The sequence below is a fragment of the Dryobates pubescens genome, chromosome 8 (genome assembly GCF_014839835.1).
Source record: "Dryobates pubescens isolate bDryPub1 chromosome 8, bDryPub1.pri, whole genome shotgun sequence".
NCBI classification, from domain to species: Eukaryota; Metazoa; Chordata; class Aves; order Piciformes; family Picidae; genus Dryobates; species Dryobates pubescens.
The window spans coordinates 13226251-13250743 of NC_071619.1; the positions used below are offsets into that span (position 1 = coordinate 13226251).

The window sequence follows — 24493 nt, forward strand, 5'->3', positions numbered from 1 at the left end:
AGCCCCATCTCCTGCAATGGTGAAAAAATTGGAGGCTCCTGCCTTCCAGTGGCTTTTATTTCTTAAAGGACTTTCTCATCCTCCTGCCTGTGCAGCAAAACCAGGCATCAGGACCCTGCAGCCCATGCCAGAGAGCAGAAAATACACAATCCAGGTGGACCTGGGCTGCAGAGCAGTGGCTGTGACCACTCTGTGCCCAGTGACACCCAAACCTGCAGGGCAGCCATCAGAAATCCCAGTGGGGGTGGCTCAGCATCCAGCCTGAAGAACCCTGAGCAAGAAAGATATTTAAGATGGAGCTAGGGGTTCACTGGAGCTTGGGAGTGTCAAGCTTCTGGCCCTGCAGTGCTGGGGTTGCTGCTGACTCCCAGAGGGCTGCACATTCACTCTTTCACTCAGCAGTCTCTCCAGCTGCAGCAAAGTCCTCCCCCTTTGCCCTCTGGAGCAGCCCCGAGTTGACTCAGATGCTCACCATCAGCACATTACAATGGCTGTGAACCCATTTCCTCCAAGCTATCATTTTGGACATAGCAGCATGGAATGCATGCCTCTCCTGCAAGCACTTATGGGAGCATCCTGGGAGTGTCAGGGGTCACCCACCAGCTCCTGGCTTGAGAAAGGCAAAGCTCTGGTCTGGGAGGGTCAGCACAACTGGGTGACACTCTGGTGCACAGCATATGATTCAGTGAGCCTGGCTCACAGGTCCAGAGCTGGGTGGGACCCTATCAGTCAGTATCAAGCAACTAACATGTTCAAAAAATTAAGCCATTCTACTAATTACCACTGTACTTCTAATCTAATGATAAGTCTTGAAATGCTCATCAAGTATCAAACCAGTTTAATTAGTCAAAATCAGGGGGCAAAATCCCTGCTGAGCGCCAGATCTCCTATGCAAGGTGCACAAAGCCCTCTAGCCTCACACAAGTGCCAAAGTTCCCATGCAATCCTTGATGTACACAATCTGGGACTCTCCTGCCAGCACCTCTGGAGCAGTTTGGAAGCATCGTGAAGATCCCTGGTGAGACTGAGGATGCAAGACTACCTAATCAAAGAGTATGGATCTCAGCTTCTCCAATGAAGTCACATCCCATGCCTACAGCAGGCGATGGGCCATAAGCCCAAGGATGGGGGCCACCTTCCTCCTTGCATGTTGCCAGGATGGGTGCCAGCAGGTCTTCTTGTCCCATTACCACTCAAAGACTCCACTTCACTTCTCCCTCTGGCATCCATCAAGAGCTCAGCACCAGGCAGAGTCAGAAAGGCATGGCGCCAGAAGTCAGGCCATGGGGAGTAACAAAGGGACATGAAGATAGAGCAGAACTGTTTTTATTGGAGGTGTCAAGAGCAGGAACAGTAACAAACCTACAGGCTCCTCTCCTCAAGTGCCATCCTCCCGCTCCCCTCCACCACTGGGGCAGTCAGCATCACATGTGCGTGCTACAAGACAACGGCAAGGCTTACACTTTGCTTCAGCCAAAAGCCAGACAAAGCCCCCAGCAACCCAAGGCAGTGCCACCACCGCCCCCTCCTTAGTGACTGCAAGCTCAGCTGGGCCCTGCCAGAAGCAGGGCACAACATTCACCATCCCCTCTGAGGAAGGGTGAGATTTGTGTGAAAGGAAGTTGTGGTTAAGGGAAAGAACAGGAGCACAGCTCCACTGAAGTGCCAGGAGATGTGACCTGGGCTGCACCTCCCATCAGGACATCTTGAAGGACCCTGGGAGAGGGCGAGCCATACAGCCTGAGCAGTGCTGCAGCAGCCACAGGCAATAAACGGCATCACTAAACCCCAAAGGGTTTCACTGCCCACTTTCTTCACCACAAACCAAACCAAAAGGGAGAGGGAGGTCAGAAGACAAACCAGGAGGCAAGGTGAAGCAGGTCTGGAATGGTGTTCAGCTCTGGCTCACTTCCCAGCACGCCGCTCCTCCTGGCGCTTGGTGAGGATGTACTTGAAAAACTCGTACACGGACCAGGCGATCGCCGTCGAGGGCATCTGGTAAATGACTCTCGCCTGGACCCCTCTGAAGTAGGCGGTCACACCGCCCACCTGGTACACCGTCCTGAAGGCATTGGCCATGCCTGTGATGTGTCCACTGATGTTGGAGCTCAAGGCCAGGGATTCCTGGGTGTTGAGCAGCGTTTTGCAAACGTCCAAAGGCGTAGTGGCAGCAGCAGCGACGGCCCCCGCGCAGGCTCCAGAGACCACGTGAGAGCCTGGGTTGTACTGTCTGTGGGGGTTGAGCTGCTCCTGCAAGAACTCGTAGGTCATGAAGTGAATGGCTTGGAAGGGGATGTTCATAGTGAGCTGGGTGGTGTAGCTGCGGTAGAAAGCTCCGGCCCCTTCGTTGTGCCACACAGCCCGCACACAGTCCGTCACACGCTGGTAAGGCGAGTTGTACATCTGCATCCTCTGTTTGACCACTTGGGACAGATGGTGGCAGCCAGCAACAGCAGCCAGGACCCAGGCATGGAAGAGGAGAGAGAAAGGGTAAGTGCAAAGCCAGACTGGAGTTTGGTCATGCTGGCTTAACTTGGGCCAGCAGTGCTCTGCATGTCCCCAGGAAGGACCCCAGACATTCAGACCTGCAGAGGCATCACCATCACAGACATCATTGTCTGCAAACCCCGCAGCTGCTGCAGCCTCAGGGAACACCCCCAATACCCAGGCACTTTACTCCAGACCCATCCTCACTCCCAAGCAACCGGCTTTTCCCCATACACCACTGCAGAGCTACTAGTCAGAACTCCCTCTGCATCTATACTTTTTGCTTTCAGACAACTCACAACCTTGATGAGCCTGTCCCTCCCCAGCCATCCCTGCTGCAGCCCAGAATAACTACAGCAAATCAGAGTCCACCAGCCAGGAATTATTGCGAGGCTGCTGCAAAACACAGCCAGTCTGGGGCAAGAACCAAACACCAACCCACTTCAACACATCTGTGAGCAGGGCAGTGAAGCCCAGAGTGCTGTTCTGCCTCCCCGCATGACAAGGAACCAAAACCAAGACTACAAACCACTGCAGCTGCAACAAGATGACAAGCTCCAGCGAAGGCATGACAATGGACTTGGCCACTCAACTGCCTGCTCCTCAGGGTCCCAGCCAGTCAGCAGACAGGAGCCTTGCTAGGCCCAAATCAGCTGAAGCCTGCACCGTCACAAGCCCCCCAGTTTTAAGAGGAAAGAATACACTCACGACCAGCCTTCCTGTGGTATTTCTCCTGCTCCCATCATGTTCACAGACCTTAAGTGCAATTTCTCTCTCTTTCATACACACCTAACTCCACAAAATCAGCATCTGACTTCTCTAGCACCTTTTTGCACTTGCTTATTTTTTTTCCCCCTGACTACAGGCCCAAAACCATAACGCACCTTCCCGAGATCTCGTCACAGCAATGCCCTGCTTCTAATCACTTCAACTGTATGGATCACATCTCTCTTGCCCTCTCTCCTGCTCCAGGTAACTCACCAGGCAAATCTCTGGGCAAAAGGCTGGTGCCTTCCTGGCTCCTCATAAGATGGGAGTTTGCTGCACTTCCCAGAACTGATACTTCTACCTACCCTCTCTGTAACAGGCAGCTGCCAAGGCCCCTAACTAGAGCCACAGCCCCAAAAGGATCCTTGCAGTTGGGTGAGCAATGAGGAGAGCACCCTCTGTGCTGCAGAGGGGACCCAAGTGGCACGGGCAGTCCCTGATCCTCCCCATTGTTACCTTCAGCAGGGTTCATGGCTGCATCATGGAGCAACGTTGCTACACACCCAGCTGCACCTGCAAAACAAGAACTGCCATATGTAAGGGGGGGAGTGGGGCAGCAGTGAGGGATCCTGGGGCTCTACCACAGCCCCAAGTCCCCTGCTAAGGCACAGGAGGCCTCTAAAAAAGTGAAATCCAAAAGGGGCCTCCATGTCCCCTCCAAGAGGTTGGCTGGTCATCAGTAGTCCCCACCCAGAGAAGGCTCAAGAGGGAGAGGATTGTGAGAGGTTGTCAGTTCCCATAGTTGACTGGAACTCTCAGGGACAGACTGATTCCACCAGGTAACATGGGATCAAGGAAATGGCAAGTGTCCCATGCCCCATGGAAAAAGAGAAAGATGATGGTATTCCACTGCACACCTGCTGAGGGTGGGACATGCCCTGCTCTCCCCTTGGCCCTATGCTTTCCCCACCACATCAGCTCCTTGAGTCAATCAACAGGCACCATGGCAAGACAAGCTCCAAAACCCCACAGTGCTCCTGGAGTGAGCTCTGTCGATAACCGGAGTGTCTCCAGCTGGTCCCAGCTCAACTGCAGGCAGTTCCTCTGCAGACACCCTTCTGAGCTGGGGCTGCTAACCTGCTTCAAGCCAGATACTTATGAGCAACTCCAGCAGGTGCAGGACCGGCTCTTCCCCCAGCCTGGCAGCACACCGGCGTAGCACTGCACAGCTGGGAGCTCACAGCTGGAGAGAGCACAGGACTTTTAAGACATCCGTGACACCCCGACCCCGTAGCGCCTACGGCCCTGCAGATGAGCGGGACCGGATCGGATCTCCCTACCGCCAAAACTCGGCTTCTCCCCACCCCGGCGTTGAGAGGGAGCGTCCCACGGTAGCCCCCGGCCTCCGTGGCCCCCCGGGGGGCATCGGAAGCAGTACCGTTGGCCACATGGCTATTGCCCCCCGCGTGGATAACGTCGCTCAGCGTCTTTTTTAACTTTTCGTAGCAGGCAAAGTAGAGGGCATGCGCCGGGCCGGCGCCGGTGGCCGTGATGTTCATGCCCCGCATTGGCCGCCAGACGCCCTCGGTGCGGGCGATGCGCCACAGGGCCTCCAGCACGTTCCGGTAGCGGGCGGCGGGCTCCGGCTGCAGGCTCTGCATCCGTGTCTGCAACATAAGGCCCGATCGGGCGTCCCGTCACCCCCGGGGGCCCGACGGGGCGCAACTGGGGCAACCCCCAGCTTCCTCCCCGCCAGGGCCCGGTTGCCATCCCCCTCCCCACCGCGCCCCCGCCCGGCCGCCAGTGCCAGCACCTTGACGCAGTCCACGGGGTACATCACGCAGTGCTCCATGACGCCCGCCACGGCACCCGCCAGCATGTGCGTGGAGACAGCGGCGCCCTGCGGCAGCGCCTCGTAGTCGGGGGCGGGCGGGGAGCGCGGCTCCGGGCCCCGTGTCGCCTCGGGTCCCCCCGGGCCGGAGCCGGGGCCCGGGCCCACCTCTGCCTCCGCGCCGCCTCGCCGCGCCCGGCCCGCGCCGCCGCCTCCCATAAGCAGCAGCAGGACGCGGCCTGACTCCGCGCCGCCCCGCGCGCCGGGGCCCGGGCCCGCGCCCGCCCCCGCTCCCGCCCCCAGCTCCATGGCGCCACAGCCACCGCCGCCGCCCCGGCCCTGCTCCGCGCCGTGCCGCCCCGTTCCTCGCTCCCGCCCCTCTCTACCGCGCCCATTGGCCTCCGCGGCCTGCTGCCCGCCCCAGCCGCGCGCCCACTGGCTCGGCTCGCCGCCTACCATCCCTGCGTTCCACGTTCATTGGCCGACGCCTCCGCGGCTCGGACACCGCCACTGGTTGGCTGCTCCCTCCGGCGCGCTCGGGGACGCTGCCTGTTGGCCGTCTGAACTCTCCGCCCAGCCGAATCGCACAGTTCATTGGGTGTCTCAACTTCGCGACCCACCCCACCACGCACCCCATTGGACGGTGAGCCCGAGACCTTTGGCCCGCCAGTAGTTCCTCTCTGCGAGACTAGAGAGTCGCCATTGGCTCTTTCACCCGCCACTCCAGCTCTAGGCGCGTGCTGTTTATTTGGGTGCCTCGTATTGGCTGACTGCTAGCGGTAGAAAGACTGCGATAGGTAGCACAGGAAGAAGGCTCTGGGTGACGTCTCCCGGCGAAGGTCGCACGCGGGAGCAAGGGCGAAGACAGCCGTGGCCCTCGGCCTCCTGGGGGCGCTGTGCCGCCCCGATCCGTGGGCGTGGCTCCGCCGGTGGGCGGTGACGTCGATTGAATTTCGTGATCGTGGGGCGGAGCGCCGCCCGGCGGGGCTTGTCTGCTGGTCCTCTATTGGCCGTGGCGGGGGTGTCTGGTGACGTGGCCGCCGGTGCCGGCGGCGGGTGCCGGCAGCGGGGCGATGCGCGGGCGAGTGGCGGCGGGCGCACATGGCCAGGTGAGCGGGGCTGGTCTGGGAAGCCGGGGCTGGCCCTGGGCCCGCTGCTGAACTGTGGCCTCTGCCCGCAGGATTGGCGTTTCTTGCCCGGTGTGGCGCTCAGCGGGACCCTGCCCGTGCCCGGTGCCGCGGCAGCGCCCGGCAGCGCTGGCGTTGGCCCTCGCCGTGGGGCTGCTACTGCTGCTGGCGGTCGCCGCACCCCGTCGCTGGGCCGCACCTCCCCGCGCCGCCTGGCGCGACGAGAGGTGAGCAAGGGCTGGGGCTACCGAGGGTCCGCGGTTCGCTGTTGCCCGGTGGTGCTGAGGTGCCCTGTCCCCTCCCCGCCCCCAGGTACCTGGCACGGGCGGAAGAGCTGACGGCCACTGACACCGAGGACTCTGCTCTCAATTACGGAGTGGTGATTGACTGCGGGAGTAGCGGGTCCCGGGTATTCGTCTACTTCTGGCCCCCGCACAACGGGAACCCCCACGACTTGCTGGACATCAAGCAGATGAGGGATCGGAGCAGCCGTCCCGTCGTCAAGAAAATTAAACCAGGTCGGCGCTACCTATCTCCCCTCCTGGCCCTGATGTCCCCCCATACTGGACAGGTACGACTGCTGCCTGTGGTGAGGCTGACTGGTTCACAGCCTTATTTCCCTGGGCAGGCATCTCCGTGGCAGCGGCCCCCCCCGAGCAAGCTACGCCCTACCTGCGTCCTCTGCTTCAGTTCGCGGCAGCCCACGTCCCAGCTCAGAAGCACAAGGAAACTCCACTTTACATCCTATGCACGGCAGGCATGCGGCTGCTGCCCGAGAGGTGAGCTCATCGCAGGAGCCGGGAGTCCGCGGGGATCTCCCAGCTGCAAGAACGGGGGAAGAAAGCTACTTGTCTGAAGTCTAATGGGAGAAATAGGAATTGGGGGGGCAGGAGGGACTGAGAAAGAAAAGGGCATGTTGTAATGGCAAGGGCTGCCAAAGGAGGGCTTGAGCATGCTGGGTGGTAGCTGAGAGGAAACACTTTTTACTGAAGTCTGAAATGGATAGAGGTGGTTTCTCATGTCCAAAGTGGACTGGGTGCAGCAGCAAGGTTCATGGGGCTGGCTGTGAGGTACATTACAAGGAGATTCCCACTGTTTCTTGCACTGCTGTGAAGGAGAGTTGCTAGTGAAGGTCCTGTAGCATCTCTCCCTCTCCTGCATCCTTGCAGGCAGCAAGCTGCAATCTTGGAAGACCTGGTGAGAAATGTGCCCCTGGAGTTTGATTTCCTCTTCTCCAAATCACATGCAGAAGTGATCTCAGGGAAACAGGAAGGTAGGAGCTGCCACAAGGTACTGCTTGGTTCTCTGTAGTATATTGTTACAATGACTTTTTCTGTCTTGTGCAGGTGTTTATGCTTGGATCGGCATCAACTTTGTCCTGGGCCGGTTTGATCATGAGGACGGTGAGGCTGGCTGCTTGTAGAGCAGCTGGATTGTCTTAACAGAACCCTGTTGCAGCTCATGCCAATGCTGGAGCTAAGAGGAAGCTCTCGAGTGAGCAGTGGCTGCCCCTCTGGCCACACAATGCCTGAACCCAGCTATGTGTGTAGAATGCTCCGGAGCCTGGGACTTGGAGGGGCACCTGCTCCAGTCAGAGAAACAAGTCCCTGTGTGAGGGGGACCCTTCCAGCATTTTGAAGAAGAACTAGGGAGAGAGGGTTTGTAGTACTATTCCTGTAGTGGTTTCCAGCAGTGGATGCTTTGGGGAAGCACACAAAGCTTGGGGGCAGCCAGCCCTGATTGCCAGGACCCGCTGCCCTGCAAGTGATCTTCAGGGACTACTATCAGGGGTGGAGGAGCCCCACAAAGTTGCTCTGAGGGGATAAGAGTGAAAGTGAGGAGATGCTGCCCTAGGCTCTGTTCCTCACTGACAAGCTTCTGTGGGTTGCAGAGGAGGATGCAATGGTCACTGTAGCACTGGGGGACCACGGAGAGTCGCTGGTTCGGAAGCGAACAGTTGGGATCCTAGACATGGGAGGCGCCTCCCTACAGATCGCCTATGAGGTGCCCGACTCTGGAGCTTTCTCCTCGCAGCAGGTATGTACCTGGCCAGCTGGCCCCAAGAGCAGCCCCTGCCTTCCCTGAGTCTCTGCTGATCACAGACCTCTCTGCATTCCCAGGAGGAGGCTGCTAAGAGCTTGCTGGCAGAATTCAACCTGGGTTGTGATGTGCAGCACACTGGCCACATGTACCGTGTCTATGTCAACACCTTCCTGGGCTTCGGGGGCAATTTTGCCCGGCAGCGCTATGAGGACCTTGTGCTGAACCAGACCTATGTGCACAACCGGTATTGCTGCCTTGCCTAGAGGTGCCTCTGCTGGGGCTTTGCAAAATGCGGTGCTGGTCCTTTCACACCACCCTCTCCCCACTGGATTTGTTCCAAGAACCACCTGAGGCAATAACAGCTCCCACAACCACCCTGGCAGCAGCCACGTGGCAGTGGCTGGTGCCCAGGCTGGCACAGGGTGTACAGGCACTGCCCTTCTCCAAGCCCAGCAGATGTTATCAGTGCTGTAGCTCCCTGCCTTTTTCCTCCTCCCCTCATGGCAGGCTGTGGGGAGGTGCTTTTGGCTTTTCTTGCTCTGACTCCCTCCTCTAGCACATCTTTCTATCACATCCCCACCTTAATCTCTCTATCTCCCCTTCCCAGAGCACTATGTGAAGCTGTTGCCAGAGGTGGAGAGGCTTGGTGCCCAGGTACTCCTGTGCCAGGAGAAAATCCTGCCTCCAGAGCCCCAGGGGCTAGCAGTGGGGCAGATCTTTGCAAGATGGGTGGGGTGGGCATCCCACAGATGCTCAGGGCATGCGGCCACAGGTCAGCGTGATGGATCTGGCAAGTGCTGCCTTGGCAGGGGGTGGCAGAACAGATGCCAGCACTGTGGGGTACAAGGAGACATGGCTTGGTCTGGTTCAGGGGGTGTCTGGATGTGAGGCAGCCCTAGACTAAGCTTTTAGGAGTAGTACAAGAACCCCGTGTGATTGCCTTTCCTTCCTGGCATGTTTTCCAGCCTACATGGCCAGCAGACAGGGCTGAGCCCAGAGATGCCTTTCCTGGACCCTTGCCTGCCTGTGGGGCTGGAGGACACTGTGGTGAGGGGCCGCCAAACCCTCTACGTGCGGGGTCGAGGGGACTGGCTGGCCTGTGTGGAAATGGTGCAACCCCTCCTAGCTGCACCCAACAGCAGCCAGGCCTCCCTGGTGGGGACCTACAAAGCACCCATTGACTTTGGCAACAGTGAATTTTATGGCTTCTCTGAGTTCTTCTACTGCACCGAGGATGTGCTGCGCCTGGGGGGCCGCTACAGTGCCCCCACCTTCACTGCTGCTGCCCAGGTGGGTGCTGCCCAAGCTTGGGGCTGGGGGCAAGTAGGGGCTGTTTCTCTGCTTTGATCTCCAACTTCTGTCCCCCAGGAGTACTGCAGGCAACGATGGGAGGTGCTGACCCAGCGCTTCCGTGGTGGCCTCTACTCTGCACATGCTGACCAGCACCGGCTAAAGTAAGCAGCTTTGCTTGAGGGGTGCCATGGCTGCACCTCCCGGGGGTTGGGGACGCAGGGTCACTGGGGTGAGGGACTGTGGTGCAGGTAGCAGTATCTGGCTGATGATCCCATGTGCCACGCCTGCAGGTATCAGTGCTTCAAATCAGCCTGGATGTATCAGGTCCTTCACCAGGGCTTCCACTTCCCCCTGGACTACCCCAGCCTGCGCACAGCCCAGCTGGTATATGACCGGGAGGTGCAATGGACGCTGGGAGCCATTCTCTACAAGACACGGTTTCTGCCACTCAGGTACCACTGGCTTGCTGATGGCATCACCCAGGGAAGGGTGGGTGGGGATGAGTACAACTTAACCATGCTGGGTAAGGGCTCTGCCACACCCAGCAAGGGGAGCAGCAGTACAAACTGCAATAGTACCAACCAGCATCTCAGAACCAGTCCTGACTCCTCTCTGCAGGGATCTCCGTCGGGAGAGCATGAGGCAAGCACATCCCTCCTGGCTGCGCCTCTCTTTTGTCTACAACCACTACCTTTTCTTCGCCTGCATCCTGGTCGTAGTGCTGGCTATAGTCCTCTACCTCCTGCGGCTGCGCCGCATCCACCGCCGGCAGCTGCGCTCGGCCCAGCTCACCCTGCTCTGGCTGGACAAGGTTGTAGTGGCACCAAGCCAGGGAAATGGGCCATGATACTGGTGGTACCCACCTTCCAGTTGCACCAGCAGAACCAGGACTGGATGACAGCCTGGGCTCCAAGGGCTTTCTTAAAGGCTATTTCAGTTCTGCAATCCATCATCTCCACATCAGAAACACAGCCTGTGGGCCGAGGCAGCTGTGGACATTGGAACTTTCCTTTCCACCTTGCTCCAGTCCTAATCTTAGCATTCCTTGGCCTCCAGCCTTTGCCTGTAGAGCAAAGTCCTCTGATGCCAGCAGGCTCAAGGTTGCAGCCCTGGCAGGGCCCTCAAATAAGCAGGGCACTATCACCAATGCAGCCAACCTAAGGCTTGAGGCACGGGGCCACCCCATGATTCATCCACTGGTTTGCAGAGCAGGCTAAGTGAAGTGCTGTAGTTTATCACCTGGGGTGGCCTTTCTGCAGTCTACTAACCCAGGGGGTAAAAATCAGCAGTTGCCAGGGAAGTAACTGCAGAAATCAGGTGAGTCACAAATTCCCCTGAACTGCTCTGCCCAGCCTCGTCTCTCTTGTTGCATTCCTTGAGAGTTGTCCTGCTCTTTACCATATCTTCCCTCCCAGGACAATCCGCCCACAATCCTAGCCCATGGCTCAGGCTCAGCCCTGAGGGCTCAGGGATTGGTTCCTAAGGCACCATTAATGTGGGCTACCTTTCCTTTCATGCATTCCCTTCTGGGCACATCTGCAGTGTGGTGTCCCACACTTTAATCAGGAACTAGCACCAGGACCTGTGGTTCCCTCCACCATGAGTTGCAGGCTGGGCCTGCCCATGAGGGAGCCACTTTGCTCCAGCCCAGCTCACTGCCCCAGGCCAGGCCTGAGTTGTGGCTGGGCACACAGGCATGAGCCTTCCTCCCCTGGGGATGGAGCACACCCCTGTTACCCTGCCACTGACCCAATGAAGTCTGACACTTTTTACTTGAATTCAGCTGTTCCTGCTCCTGTAGCAATAAACAAATTCCATGAGCCAGCCAGCACTGGTGGTGTTTTCTAGTGAGCACTTCTGCAGCAGTGACAACTCCTGGCTGGTGGCATGACCAGGGGGCCAGCATGTTTGCAAGAGCATTGCTTTGTGCCCCTGCCCTTGGACCACAGAGCTGCTTTAGTGCTGGCAGCAAGCAGAAGGGACAGCTGAGCTCAAGTCCCAAGTTGGTAGCAGCAAGGAGGGCTCCAATCCAAAGTGAATTGTTGTGATCCTTGGAGATAGCATCATTTGCTGCTCCCCTCTCTCCTCCTAAATTAAAGTCCACTCAGAGACCCTGGAAGATGTTGCTCCTGCTTTTTACCTTATTTCCCAGCCTGTGAAAGGGGCCACTGAGTTTCTCCAGCTGTTGTACAGCCATGGGGATAGGCCCCAGCACAGCTGTCTATCACAAGAGGCTGGGCAGGTACCCAAGTTACCCTCTAGCACATGCCGTTCCCATGACCCTGGCCCAAGAGGATGAGTGCATAGGTGGCATCAAGGATAAAGCTTTCCACACACCACTGTGCTGCCACCCCCTTGCTCAACATCTGAGGATCCCAACTATGTTCTCATAGTACAAGAGTTGGGTCAGGGGGAAAGGAGGAAGTTTCAATAAAGCCAAGATCATTCTTCACCCTCAAAGCACCAAGTGACTCTGCTTCTGGCATCATTTACTAGAAAAAGATTTATTTCCACAATGCAGATTTAACAAACACAGACAAATAAATAAATACAGATAAATTATGTGATAAATAAGGGGAAACTGAAAACACAACACCCTACTCACTTCTCAGAACCAAGACACAGGTTGGGGTAGTGGTGGTACCTAGACACTGCTGCAGCACCCTCACTGCTGGGGTGGAAGGAAACACTGAATCCCTTTCATCCCTCTAGCAGAATCCCTTGCCCTGCAACCCCAGGACCTCCCTCATCACAAAGGGGTCTGCATGCTTCTCGAGAGTCAGCCCTCCCTTTTCCCACCCCCAGCCAGAATCTGGCTTAGCAAGGACCACCCACACCACAGGGGACTGACCATACAGAGGATGCTACAGGCTCCTGCTTTCTCATGCAGAGGGCTGACTGGTACCTGAAATGACCAGGGATATAGTAACTGGTTGGGCAGCTTGGACTGGGAGCAGACATTTCACTAGGGGTGGGATGTGGGGTGCTAGGGTTAAGCACACTGAAGGGAGCAGGCAAGCACTGCAGGGGCACAATCTGCTGGCATTAAACATAGGTCTTTCTCAGGATGGTGTTCAGTGTCAGTGACTGCAACACATAGCCAGCTGAGAGGATCTCCCCCTAGTAGCATGGCTGCTCCCAGGGCCAGATTTAGCAGGCTCTCATCCCCGGCAGGGGTGGTGCATGCCATGCTCGGGGCCCAGCCATCGTTGGTCCAGGTTGCAGTGCTCAGGGTGCATACAGCAGCGGGTCCAGCCTCTGTCCCAGCAACTCTGGGAGCTGCCTGATATGGGAAGGTAGAGGCTGGAACAGCAGCAAGAGCTGGTGGGGGGAAGAAAGGAAAAGTTAGCACCAAACTGTACCCGGAAGGGAGCTCCCACAAACCTAAAGAACCGGAGGCTCATGGGAAAGTGGCTTGGTCAGGGCTAGTGCAGAACTAGCCCCATGCTGAGACCAATTCACCATAGCCCAATGCACAAAAGCCAAAGCATCTCCCACTCAGCAAGGACCAGTCTGCAGCTCCCTCCTCAGCCAGGCACAGGACCCTCTGTCCACTCACGGTGCTAATTTGGGGGGGGGGGGCTCTCTCTTCAGGCGCTGGCTTCCGGGGACTGCTCACTCCCAGAGGAAGCGCACGTACCAGATGGTCTCGTTCTTCAGTTGTGGCCCGAACAGGGGGTTGGCCTGGGCCAGGATGGCGATGAGCCAGCTGCAAAGGGACCCAACCTGCTGTCAGCCCCGGTAGCACACAGGGGCAGGGACTCGGTTTCCGGGATGCTGCTGCCTCAAGAAGCTAGCAGAGGGACTGCTGCCTCGGGAGGTCAAGTACTCGGCAGGGAGGCAGGCCGCAGCCCGGGAGCCGTCCCGTTCATCCACGGACACATGGATGTGTGAAACTACACAAACGAAGGATAGGGGGATTGAGGTGGGGACGGCGCCACGACCCGATTCGAGTTACTCACAAGAGGTAGCAGCACACAGCGGTAGTGACCAGCATCGTGATGATCACCCTGTGGAGACACCAGCGTTAGGACAGTGACGCCCAGTTCCGGACCCCTCGTCTCCCCGGAGTTCCCACTCACCCGCGGTTCGGCCCCTTGGGCACAAACCAAGGGGCGGCGATGCCCACGAGGCCCCAGAAGGCAGAAAAGAGGACGAGCGGCAGGGCAAAGCTGTGCGCCGTCATGGCCGCTCCGATCCGATCCGATCCGCTCCGCACTGACAGTCGCCGCCGCACCGGAAGCCACCCTGCCACTGCCGCGCGCTGGCCAATCCGCGGGCAGAGTGCGGCGCGCTGCCGACACCGTCGCTTCTGATTGGCGGAGACGAGGGGAATAGAGTACGGGACTACCCGCCAGGGGGCGCCAAAGTGACCTCGCCTGCCCTTCTACTCTTGCACTCCCTCCCCGCCGCGGCGGCGCGGTGCGGCGCCCCCTGCCTGCTCCCGCCGCGGCTCCCCGCATCCCTCCTCACCTCGCTCCGGAAAGGAAGCATCCAACCACACAACAGCCTGTCCATAAAAACTCCTTTATGTTACAAAGTTAGTATTCACACCCGCCGCCTCCTCCCTGCGCACAGCCGAGCTGGGCACACGTTCCTCTGCACCCAGCGTGCACAGTCTCTGCTGCCTCTGGGCGCAGCTGCCCTGCCAACTCTCTCCCTCCTGCGGGTTACTTGGGGACTCGACGGAGCTCGCTCATGAGCCAGAGTGCCATGCTGAGCAGGGCCAGGGACCCTGACTGATGCGTGGCTGCCAGAGGTGTGGGGACATACAGCAGCAGGGTGCTGATGCCCAGGCCCACCTGATGAGAAGAGAGAAGAGGTAAAAGCAACTGTAGGTGCAGCACTGATGGAGCAGGTGCAGCATATGATGCAGAAAGACACACAGTGAAACTTCCCACCCTCAGATTCACACTGTGGACACAGTCTGGTGAGACCCCAGATCTTGGCAGCTCTAGGCTTTTGGGACCAGCACAGATCTAAGCTGGAGAGAGCTCTGTCTTGTGAACACGCTGCAAAAGACTACAGAGAGGAGGGAAAAAAAGAAAGTACCTGCATGCAAGCCACAACCAGTAAGGAAGTCACTGCCATCCTGGTCCGGTGAGGGAGTGGGATCTTCCGTGAAAAGAGGTACAGTGCTATGACAGCTGTGACTGAGGCGATTCCCTATAGAAGGGAAGGGAAACAACTATCCTTCCAGAACAGTTCAAAGGAAATGGGTTGCAGTGGCCTTCGGCTGTGCCTTCCACACAGCAAAAAAAGTCTGTGAGCAATAGGTTGGACACAATGATCTTGAAGGTCTCTTCCAACCTGGTTTATTCTATTCTAATATTTAACTGAAGAAAGGTTTAAATGACCTTGGACCAAAGCCCAGAGCTACCATGCCCACCTCGTTAAACACCCTGAAATTTAAAGTTATAAAGAGTTCCATTTTTCTCTATATTAATGCTTTATTTCCCAACAGCTTTTCCTCATTTCTCCAAGTCATTAGGGATTATCTCTGTCCTCACCCCATCTGTTCACCTTTACAGCTAAAGACAGAAGCCGTCATCAGAAAACTGAGCTCGTTTTCACCACTTGGCTGTAGCTCACCAGCATAATCTTGCTGTGCAGGTCACCCCAGGAGTTTCATCTTCTAAGTCACTTAATCTTTTTAATCTTAGTAATGGCTTAGTCTGCAACAGTGCCAGATGAGCATCTGGATTGCTCTAACTAGAAAAGATATTTTTCACAGGGCACTGCCGGTGTAAAGGAAGTTCAGAAATGCTGGAGGAAGCATTCAGTATCAGGATTTCCAAGTTTTATTTCACACAGCTTTCCCAGACACTTCAAGGCTACCCTGGTTTGCAGATCATGTTATGGAAAATGAGACACAAAGATACAAAGTCTGCAACTTGCGCAGGAGGAAGACATCCTTAAGGAAGGAGACCACACTGAAAATAAATATAAGTGCTAAACTTCCTTTCTGCAGAAGCAAATTGGTAACACGCTCTCAAGACCTTTGGATATCACTCAAGCTGACAGAACCACGACCCAAAGGGGACAGCTAGGCTGCAGGAGGCAAATGAGAAGCAGCACGGACATAGCAGGAAGATGGTACTTACCAAGATCCTGTGATCAAACTGCACAGTTGTAGGATTCTCAAAGATATTTCTCAGCACGGGGGAGAAGGCAAGGAGATCATCTGGGATCCAGCGTTCCCCCATTTTAGGGAAAGAATTGTACACAAGGCCAGCATCCAGCCCTGCCACAAAGGCGCCTGCAATTGCAGAGCAGAAAATGAGACTGTAACAGGCAGGCTGGAAGATGCATCTCCACCTGCCCAGGCAAGGTCAGTAAGGGAGGTTCTTGACTGTAGGCTTCCTAGCAGCAATAAAGTTTTCCCAGAGAACAAGGTGGGGTTGCTCATAGTCCCCACCAGACCAGAAAAAAAGGCACAGGTCAGAGAGAAAAGAGCCACAGACAAGATGGCAAAAAGGAAGTCTTACCTGAAAGAGCTGTAAGAAAAATGAGAGCTGTAGTGCAATGAGCATATTGTCTTAAGCGAAGAAGCTGACGAGTTTCAGGTAACTGTTAAATAATTGAAACAATGAAAACAGTCAAAGCAAAGCATTTCCAGTGCTGTTTGCATCAAATGAGAAAAGCCTTCACCACATATATAAGGGCAAGGGGTTGTCCTGTATCTTACAGGAAGAATCTAGAGGCCACCACACAGCACAGTCTCACTTCAGTGGTTTCTCAAAACCACAACTGAGTTCAATCCTGTGCAGAAATTGAAGTGGCCACTAGGCAGTTACTGGCACAAACCATTTAGCCCAGCCAGGCACACCCCTGCCTGAGCTTGCATGAACTTTGAAACTAATCACTTTTGAGTACAACAGCACAGGTCAAAGGAAGTGTCCCACAACCAAGAAGTTCACAGAAAGGGTATTTTGTAAATCACTATTAGATCAGAGAGAGAAAGACAGACTAAAACGGACACACCACCACCCTTCAACATCCTTTCCTCACCCTTCACATCATGCCCCCAGTCCTCTGAATTGACACTACCCTGCACTTTTGACTCTTGACACCCCACTGTACCTTGTGTCGTGGAAGCAGCAGAGACAGCCCTGTCCAGAGGCTAGCAGAGTACAGGACCAGTGCAGAGCCAAGATGCGCTGCCAGACGGTACTGACTGACCCTAGGAATGTCGTAAGAGTCTGGCTTCTCTTCCAGCCCACTCTTCACCATGTACCACCCCAGCAGCCCCTGGCAAAACAGGAAGAGAGGTGTTAGAGTCAGACAATGCAGCAGTGACTGCCAAGACTAGGTAAACACTAGAGGCAAAGCAACTTGTTCTCTCCACCTTTGACCAGCTATCAGCACTGACACCCCCCAAGCTTTCATCAATCCTACTGCCTCAACTAGGCTCAATCACAAGATGTTCCAGAAGGTGCTGCTGCTAGTCCCTGCAGCTCCAGAGCGTGCTTACCTGGAAGCAGACCAGGCCACAGAGTGCAAGGACGCAGACCTTCAAGGGGCGGCTGAGCCAGCCCTTTCGCCAGAAATAGGCAGCAGGCAGAATATAGGCCAGCCCCACGGCGCGGCCCCACATCCGGTGTGAATACTCCATGTACCAAATGAACTTGAACTCTGACAGTGTCATGTCATGATTCAGACTGTTAAAAACAGTAAAACAAAGAACCATTTAATACGATGTAGCATTCCTACACTACACCTTCACACAAGGGATCACCTTCCCTAGGGAAGGGAGGTGACAGCAAAGGAGCCACCATCGTGTGCCTTCCTAGCAATTTAAGAAAAACATTTTTTCTTCTCACAATAATTCCTTGAGTGACTGAAGGGTGCTCCCAGCCCGCCCGCCTTTCACTTTTTCACACTCACATTTTGAACTCTGGGAACTGCTGGTATTTCTGGAACTCAGCTTCCCACTCTTTCTGTGTTCTTGGGGGTTTCATCCCTTTCACGAGATGCCAGTCAACCATGGAAAGGCCCGATTCTGTGAGCCTAGAGAGAGAAGCAAGCAGTTCACTCCCTGGCAGCACGACAATCTACTTCAGCAAGAGCTGTTAGCTGCATCAGGTAACTCAATTAGAAGCAAAATGAAAATCACTAAGTCTGGAAGTAATCAATCAGGCCTTTTTAACAAAAGCATGAAAAGAAAGCTATCCCTAGCCGGCATTCACACAGCACTGTCTCTCTGGTATTCCCAGCCCTACCCCATGATGACCCCTAAAATTGGGGACCAAAGACACGAGAGGACTCAGGACACGTGTCAGGCGCGGGAGACAGCTGCAGGCCGCAGGGACAGCGAGTCACTAGCACCAGGGGCAGGAAGATGGCAGAGGCCACGGGCCTGCAGAGATCACTGCCGCCACACGGCCTTAGCTCTGAGCCCCTTCAAATGCGGCGGCGTTGGTGCGGCCAAGGCCGTAAACCGGTGCCAGTGGGGCGGGGGACACCGCGCTCACCTGGTGACGCCGCCCAGCACCACTGCACCGGCCACGGCACCGCTGCAGACCAGGAGCCACCGCCCGACGGCGGGCGGGGTGGCGGGCGGGGGCGCCTGCTGCAGAAGCCGCCGTGGAAGGCACCGCTGCAGCAGGGGGCAGGCGGGGGTCTGCGGGAGCAAGCCTAGGGGTGAACCTGGCCCCAGCCCGCCCCGCACAGACCGCAAGAGCCGAACACTGCCGCGCGCCGTCCGCAGCATCCCGAATGACCCCGGAAGTGGCGCGCTGCCGGAAGCGGGGCGAGCACTTCCGGACACACCTGGGCGTCACCATGACAATCCCCGGCACGTGACCAAGAGCTAGCAGCGACCCCCGAGCGCCGCCAGCGCAGGTGAGGGCGTGTGCGAAGCGGGGGCGGGGCCCGGGCGGGGCCGCGCCAGCAGGGGGTGTGGCTTCCGCCGCAGCGCGCGAGCGAGGCGCGCCGGCCCTCTCCCACTCGCTCCCCACCTTCTTCGCGCCCGCCCTCGCGCCCGCAGGCGGCGCGGGCCTGGACCGCGAGGGGGCGAGAACGGAAGCGTGAGTGAAGGGGTGGAGCCTTCGGCGGAAGTGGGGCGGGCCCCGCGGCGGTGCGGACCAGGGCGGCTGCCATGGGGCGGGCCGGGCTGACGGCGGCGCTTTCTCCCAGGTATGGACGATGGCTTCCTCATGGAGGTGTGCGTGGACTCGGTGGAATCCGCCGTCAACGCGGAGCGCGGAGGTAAGGCCGGGAGGCTTCAGGGGAGGTGGCGGCAGCAGCGTGGTGGGCCCTGGCAGGGCCGGTTCTGATGTGCCTCTTTTCAGGTGCCGGCCGGATCGAGCTGTGCGCGGGCCTCGTAGAAGGAGGGACCACACCGAGCATGGGTGAGCTTCACCCGCCCCCTCCGCTACGGCGGCCCGGGTCGTCTCTCGCCCGTGGGGCTGCGGTCTCTTCTTGGGGATCAGCGTGCCTAGCGCGCCCTCCTAAGGTCTTTGTTTTCCCTCCCGTCAGCTTGGCTTCCCTTCTGCCCTGGGTACCCCACCCTGTTATCTCCTCTTGTCTCTGCCGGTGGGTAGAGCTGCAGGAGCTGGGTGCTGAGCTGCCCGTCTCCCTTCACTCCCCAGGACTTCTGCAGGTGGTGAAGCAGTGCGTGCGGGTCCCCGTGTTCGTGATGATCCGGCCTCGCGGGGGAGATTTCCTCTACTCGGACCGGGAGGTGGAAGTCATGAAAGCCGATATTCGTCTTGCCAAGCTGCATGGGGCTGATGGACTGGTGTTCGGGGCCCTTACTGAGGATGGGCGCATTGACACAGAGCTCTGCACGGCGTTACTGGGTAAGAGTGTCTCCAGTGAAAAATGCTATGCAGAACTTTAAGCAGTATCTATGCTCTGACTTGGGTCAGGTGTTCAGTGCTACTCTGATGCTGTAGAAAGAACTGCACAGGCTGCTTTGATCTATGTGTCTTGCCATCTCTCTCCTCCTCAAGTTTCACGTATTGTCATACCTGTGGCACGTTAAACAGTTACAAAGCTTCACAGGCTGCTGTGCCAAGCAGTTCACACAGTTTGAGGCCACCTGGTACTTAACAGCGGCATATATGAAGGAGAAAAGCTTAGGTTAGCTGCTTTGGGGACATTAAACTGAATTAAATGGTTGGTTCTCTTCCTTCTTCATTTTCTTTGCCCTTTGTTCTTTTCCTTATGGCCCTGCTAGAGGTGTCTAGGGTATGCCTGTCCTTCTGGGTAGCAGGCAACTCATCTTTGCGTTCTCCTGTTAACCCACCTGGTAAGAAGAGAGGTAGAATCATATAAAGGGCTACTGAAGCTGCTGTGGGAGGTTGTTAGTCCAGACAACACACACAGAGGAAGTAAGTTTGATTCCACATCTTATCTAGGAGCTATGCCTGAAAGCTGAAGAGGCCTGAGCCTTTCCCTTGTGATGTGGTATTAAGATTCTTGTATGAAGGTGAGTGTGTTGTAGGGAGTGCAGCAAAAGAGAGGAGTCCTGCCAGGATTTGTTTCCAAAAGAGCACAGAGGTGGCTGCTGGAACCAGCGTTTTCAGGACAGGAGGCAGTTGGATTTATTTTCATAGACATAGCTACGCTTTGTCCAGTAAACAGAGCACCATTAGTGAAGTTTGCTGTGGTCTGGGGGCAGAAATTACAGGTAGTGAAAGAAATCACAAGAATCAGCTTTCCTGTTTTCAGAGCACTGGCCCTGCCCCTTCTCCAAGTAGATGATATGACTTCTCTGCTTCCTTCCTGCAGAGAAAGCCATCTCTGGTGGGAGTGAGGGTTCTGCATGATCCAGGTGAGAGGGGGGATTTTGGCATTGCTCATATGAAAAACCAAAGCTATGTTCCTTCCCCAAAGGGCAGAAAAACTCTTCCCCACCAAAGAGCAGCAGCTGCATTCCCAGCAGGTACTGGAACTCTTCTGAGCAACCTGGGAATGGCCCCAAAAGTCTTTGCCCTTTTTCACTTCATGTGCTTTTCTGGTTCTAGTAGGGACTCTCTGTACCAGCCCGGACTGACCATATGTCTTCTTATTGCAGCGGTGTGCCGTCCCCTGCCAGTTACATTTCATCGAGGTATGTCGCTTGGGACAGTGGCCCTAGCGGGGACTAGCCTCTGCCCCACTGCCAGGGGAAGGTGGGGGTGGGAGAGACCCAGGCTTTATGTACTTGGTTCTTCTTTGGAGGAGGGAAAGCTCTGCACCCTGTGCCAGAGCAGTCTGTGTCTGTGCTGTTCTCTCAGAGGGCACAGGTGTAGGGGGTCCAGGTTTGGGGGCCCTGCCGCTGCTGCGAAGGGAGACATAGTCAGGAGCTGTAGCTCCCTGTCATAGTGACCAGCTGTGAGAAGGACCCTTACTCTCATTGTTTCCTGGGCTGGCTGAGGGTCTGAGCTTGAACATGATGAGATGAGTGATTTTTGGGCTGTTGTGTTGATGTCTTAGCCTTTGACATGGTGCATGACCCGATGGTGGCACTGGAGACTCTGATTTCGCTGGGCTTTGAGCGGGTGTTGACGAGTGGCTGTGACAGCTCAGCGCTGGAAGGATTATCCTTAATTAAGAGGCTTGCAGAACAGGTAAGTGTTCCACTGCTTCCCTGGCTTACTGGGCTTGCTTCCTGGGCATTGCCTGGAGGCCACTCCTTTGTGGTGGCTCTCATTTCTAATAGAATTTCTGTCAAGAGCTGCTTGCCCTCTCTCTCTGGCTTGGCTTTAATCTGTTCTCCCAAGTCCACGTGGGATGGACCCCAGAATCTCCCACAGCAAAGACTGGTTGGAGTGTTCTTGCTTGCAGGCTGGGAGAAGGACAGTGGGAGTTGTTTTCAGCAGCTGGTGTGATTAGCCCACAAAACAGCAAAATGAGGTTCCTGCTGGGGGTCTCACAGTTTCTGTTTGGAACATGTACCTGAGAGGTAGCTAGATGGGGTAGAGAGGCAGGAGGAAGTAGTGACAAGTTGGCCTTTCCTTGTAAAACAAAAAAAATTATGAGAGTGGACAAATTGTATACCCTAGTGACATCCTTGAGTTTATGGAGGACATTGTGTAAGGTTTCTTTGCTGCCCTACAAATGTACTTGTGGATGTAGTGCTGGGCAGTATCACTAACATGTTCTTCTTCTTTCAGGCCAAGGGCAGAATTGTGGTGGTACCAGGTAATGTATTTTTGTCATCTGTAACAGGTCCTGTAGGCCCTAGCCCTTCCATCCTAGCCTCTTGCCCTGGGATGTGCTGTCTCATCTGGGTTTCTGAGCCAGGTCCCCAGGAGGATGCGCTCCTGCCCTGGTGCGAGTAAAGGCGACACAACCACCTGGGGCAGCAGAGCCTTGCAGGTGTTGCTCGCTGGAGGATTTGGGAACAGCTGTGGATAGGTGGGAGAATGCCAGACGAGGCTTCTGTCTCTTTTCATGCCTCTGGGTCTGTGTTGTCCCAAAAGTTAGCTTTTTTGCTCGGTGTAAATGGATGTGCCTTAGGGGATGGATCCCAGAGTGATGCCAGGTGTGGACAGTGCCACCTGCACTGTATGTGACTTTGGGATTCTTCCTACCAGGGGGTGGCATCACAGAGCGCAACCTGCAGAGAATTCTGGAAGGCTCCACTGCTTCAGAGTTTCACTGCTCTGCTCGCTCAGCCCGGGACTCAGGGATGAAGTTCAGGTAACTGATTATTTACCTTTGCTTTTTAGCAAAACTCTTAGCAGGTAAAAGCTGTGTTCATGTGAACTTAGAATAGGCATCAGTTTCAAACAGCTTCCTGAGTGCTAATTGGGCTCTTGTGGTTGGCATCTCGGTGCCTGGCTCTGTATTCTGCAGTGGGTGAATCCAGCCTTGCTCATCACCTGGATGCAAGCTCCATGCAGAACTGGATCCCTGGGGCATTTCTTCTGCTACTGCTGCCCTAGGGCTTGTGAGTGCACTTGTGTGGCACTCGGGGAGGCATGTTCTGGTGTGGTGGCCTTAAAACATAAGCATGCAGGATTTGGAAGGCCAGTGGGATGCACTTCTGAGGAATGTGTGCAATGGCTTATATTTGTCAAAAGTCATCTGGGTCTCTGTTGATGCTGTTGTTTCTTGGGTTTTGGGTTATTCTTTCTATTACTGTCTCATCTTTAGTTTGGGTGGCACCAAGAAGGTTCTGGGAACACTGCTGAGACTAGGGGACATGTTGATTTTTTTTCTTGGTGTGTCTTACTCCTCTGTATCACCTGCAGATAGTAACCAGTGGTTTTCCTGACAGAAACCCGAATGTTACCATGGGAGCATCCTTCTCTGCTCCTGAATACTCCATAAAGGTGGCAGACGTGGCCAAAGTGAGGACCCTGAACGCCATCGCAAAGAACATTCTGTAGTGGAAGGCACCGTCGTGGGACAAGAGCGCTGAGACTCCAGGGTCTTCCCTGCCTCATGGACAGATGGGTACTGCTTCTGTTCTCAGGCTGCAGAGGATGGGAGCTAGGTGATGAAGCCTGACATCTCTTCCCTTGGCTTCCCCTGAATGACCAGTCCCTGGCCTGGAAGCTTACGTTGGCCGTTTTAAATAAAAGGACTCATTCCCAGATGTTGCAGCAGCAAGCTGTTCAGCAGGTTTGGGGAGGAAGGGAGCAAACAGGGGGACTGAATTGTGTAGCACTGCATGTGATTGTCAAATAAACACTGCAGCTGCCCCTCTCTTGCTGTGCTTTTTAAAAAAAAAAATAATTATTTGTATTTTCCAGGCAGGACTCTGACCTGTGTTGCATAGCCTGAATGAATCAGGCCCCTGTTGTAGCAGAGGAGAACACAGTCACATCCAGAATGCCAGGGAGGGAAACATCATACCCACAGCTGGAAAGCAAGGCCTGCTGTGGTCTGACAGTAGGATAGCTAGGGACTAGCAGTGTAGCAGCTGCTAGGTAGAGAGAAGCACATTGATACATGCTCTACAATGTGTTCATCACCTCTAATAGGAAGGCACCTGTAACTACCTGACTGGTAGATGAGGTAGTTTTAAGGCATTCTGGGCTGCGGGCCTTGAGTGCTTGAGGTGGAGTGAGCATGTGATGAGATTCCTTGGGAGAATAAAGTGCTTTTTTTCCCAGGGAGTTTCCAAGTCCTTTTCCCAGTATGAAGTACAAACTGCTTGTGCACCAGACAGTTATGGGAATGTGCCTGTTGGATTATTGCTGCCTGGTCAGAAGTCAAACCTTAGATTTGTTTCAGTTACTCTGCAAAATACCTAAAAAAGATCTGAATGGCATCAGAGTCTACTGTTAAAAGAGAGGTAAAGCAGCTTTATTCATCCTGCCTGCTCTTCTCTAAAAGCTGAAGGGAATCTTGCCTGACCACAGAGGCAGCAGACCTGGGGTGTATTGGAAGGGATGTGGTTAGTAGGTCAAGAGAGGTTCTCCCCCTCTACTCTGCCCTGGTGAGGCTGCATCTAGAATATTGTGTCCAGTTCTGGGCCCCTCAGTTCAAGAAGGACCTCGGGGAACTGCTTGAAAGAGTCCAGCACAGAGCCAAAAAATTGATTTAAGGGTGTGGAACATCTTCCTTATGAAGAGTGACTGAGAAAGCTGGGGTGTGGTGAAGAGGAGACTTGTTTATAAATATGTAAAGAGTGAGTGGCAAGAGGATGGAGCCAGGCTGTGCTCAGTGATGCCCAATGACAGGACAAGGGGCAATGGGTGGAAGCTGAGGCATAGAAAGTTCCATGGAAACAGGAGGAAGATTTTTTTTCACTGTGAGGGTGATGGAACACAGGAGCAGGCTGCCCAGGGGAACTGTGGAGTCTCCCTCACTGGAGGTGTTCAAGACCCTCCTGGATGTGTTCCTATGTGATCTGGTGTAAGCGGTCCTGCTCTGGCAGGGAGGGGTTGGACTGGATGATCTCTCGAGGTCCCTTCCAAGCCCTAACATTCTGTGATTCTTAGGAAGCAAGAAATGAGGTTTAGTTTTGTCTGCCTAACTTGGCAATAGCATGCATCCTATGAGGATATACAGGCAAATGTAATGTTTAACAAAGTGGCAGCACCTTTTATCACATTAAATA

General features: G+C 55.5%; 5 protein-coding genes across 9 annotated transcripts; 2 read left to right on the forward strand and 3 right to left on the reverse strand.

The window, feature by feature from the left end:
* Window positions 1-1283: 1283 nt before the first annotated feature.
* Window positions 1284-5385, reverse strand: SLC25A28 (solute carrier family 25 member 28). Its single transcript, XM_054163700.1, has 4 exons — window positions 5009-5385; window positions 4634-4862; window positions 3712-3768; window positions 1284-2423 (listed from the first exon to the last, which is right to left on the reverse strand). Exons 1-4 carry the CDS (start codon window positions 5333-5335, stop codon window positions 1906-1908), a joined length of 1131 nt encoding a protein of 376 aa, XP_054019675.1. The 5' UTR covers window positions 5336-5385; the 3' UTR covers window positions 1284-1905.
* Window positions 5386-6003: 618 nt separating this feature from the next.
* Window positions 6004-10833, forward strand: ENTPD7 (ectonucleoside triphosphate diphosphohydrolase 7). The gene is made up of 12 exons (XM_054163679.1): window positions 6004-6135; window positions 6207-6380; window positions 6466-6671; window positions 6782-6932; window positions 7323-7426; window positions 7500-7556; window positions 8045-8190; window positions 8274-8440; window positions 9162-9486; window positions 9565-9650; window positions 9780-9941; window positions 10108-10833. Exons 1-12 carry the CDS (start codon window positions 6128-6130, stop codon window positions 10334-10336), a joined length of 1815 nt encoding a protein of 604 aa, XP_054019654.1. The 5' UTR covers window positions 6004-6127; the 3' UTR covers window positions 10337-10833.
* A 2221-nt stretch (window positions 10834-13054) lies between these two features.
* Window positions 13055-13690, reverse strand: LOC104307070 (V-type proton ATPase subunit e 2). The gene is made up of 3 exons (XM_009908098.2): window positions 13572-13690; window positions 13452-13499; window positions 13055-13198 (listed from the first exon to the last, which is right to left on the reverse strand). The coding sequence occupies exons 1-3, from the start codon at window positions 13673-13675 to the stop codon at window positions 13105-13107; spliced, it is 246 nt and encodes an 81-aa protein (XP_009906400.1). The 5' UTR covers window positions 13676-13690; the 3' UTR covers window positions 13055-13104.
* Window positions 13691-14147: 457 nt separating this feature from the next.
* Window positions 14148-18318, reverse strand: LOC104307069 (cytochrome c oxidase assembly protein COX15 homolog). Of its 3 annotated transcripts, none has more exons than XM_054163500.1 (8): window positions 18262-18318; window positions 17377-17499; window positions 16964-17150; window positions 16573-16740; window positions 15978-16059; window positions 15594-15748; window positions 14542-14655; window positions 14148-14291 (listed from the first exon to the last, which is right to left on the reverse strand). In XM_054163500.1, the coding sequence occupies exons 1-8, from the start codon at window positions 18273-18275 to the stop codon at window positions 14160-14162; spliced, it is 975 nt and encodes a 324-aa protein (XP_054019475.1). In that variant the 5' UTR covers window positions 18276-18318; the 3' UTR covers window positions 14148-14159. The 3 variants fall into 3 exon arrangements, with proteins under 3 accessions (XP_054019475.1, XP_054019476.1, XP_054019474.1); XM_054163501.1 differs by having other exon boundaries at window positions 18213-18284; XM_054163499.1 differs by lacking the exon at window positions 18262-18318 and adding an exon at window positions 17964-18202.
* Window positions 18267-23129, forward strand: CUTC (cutC copper transporter). Of its 3 annotated transcripts, none has more exons than XM_054163502.1 (9): window positions 18267-18333; window positions 18628-18699; window positions 18783-18842; window positions 19083-19292; window positions 20513-20548; window positions 20914-21047; window positions 21594-21621; window positions 22017-22122; window positions 22703-23129. In XM_054163502.1, the coding sequence occupies exons 2-9, from the start codon at window positions 18630-18632 to the stop codon at window positions 22812-22814; spliced, it is 756 nt and encodes a 251-aa protein (XP_054019477.1). In that variant the 5' UTR covers window positions 18267-18333; window positions 18628-18629; the 3' UTR covers window positions 22815-23129. The 3 variants fall into 3 exon arrangements, with proteins under 3 accessions (XP_054019477.1, XP_054019479.1, XP_054019480.1); XM_054163504.1 differs by lacking the exon at window positions 18267-18333 and adding an exon at window positions 18384-18518; XM_054163505.1 differs by lacking the exon at window positions 18267-18333 and having other exon boundaries at window positions 18566-18699; window positions 22677-22786.
* The last annotated feature ends 1364 nt before the right edge of the window (window positions 23130-24493 follow it).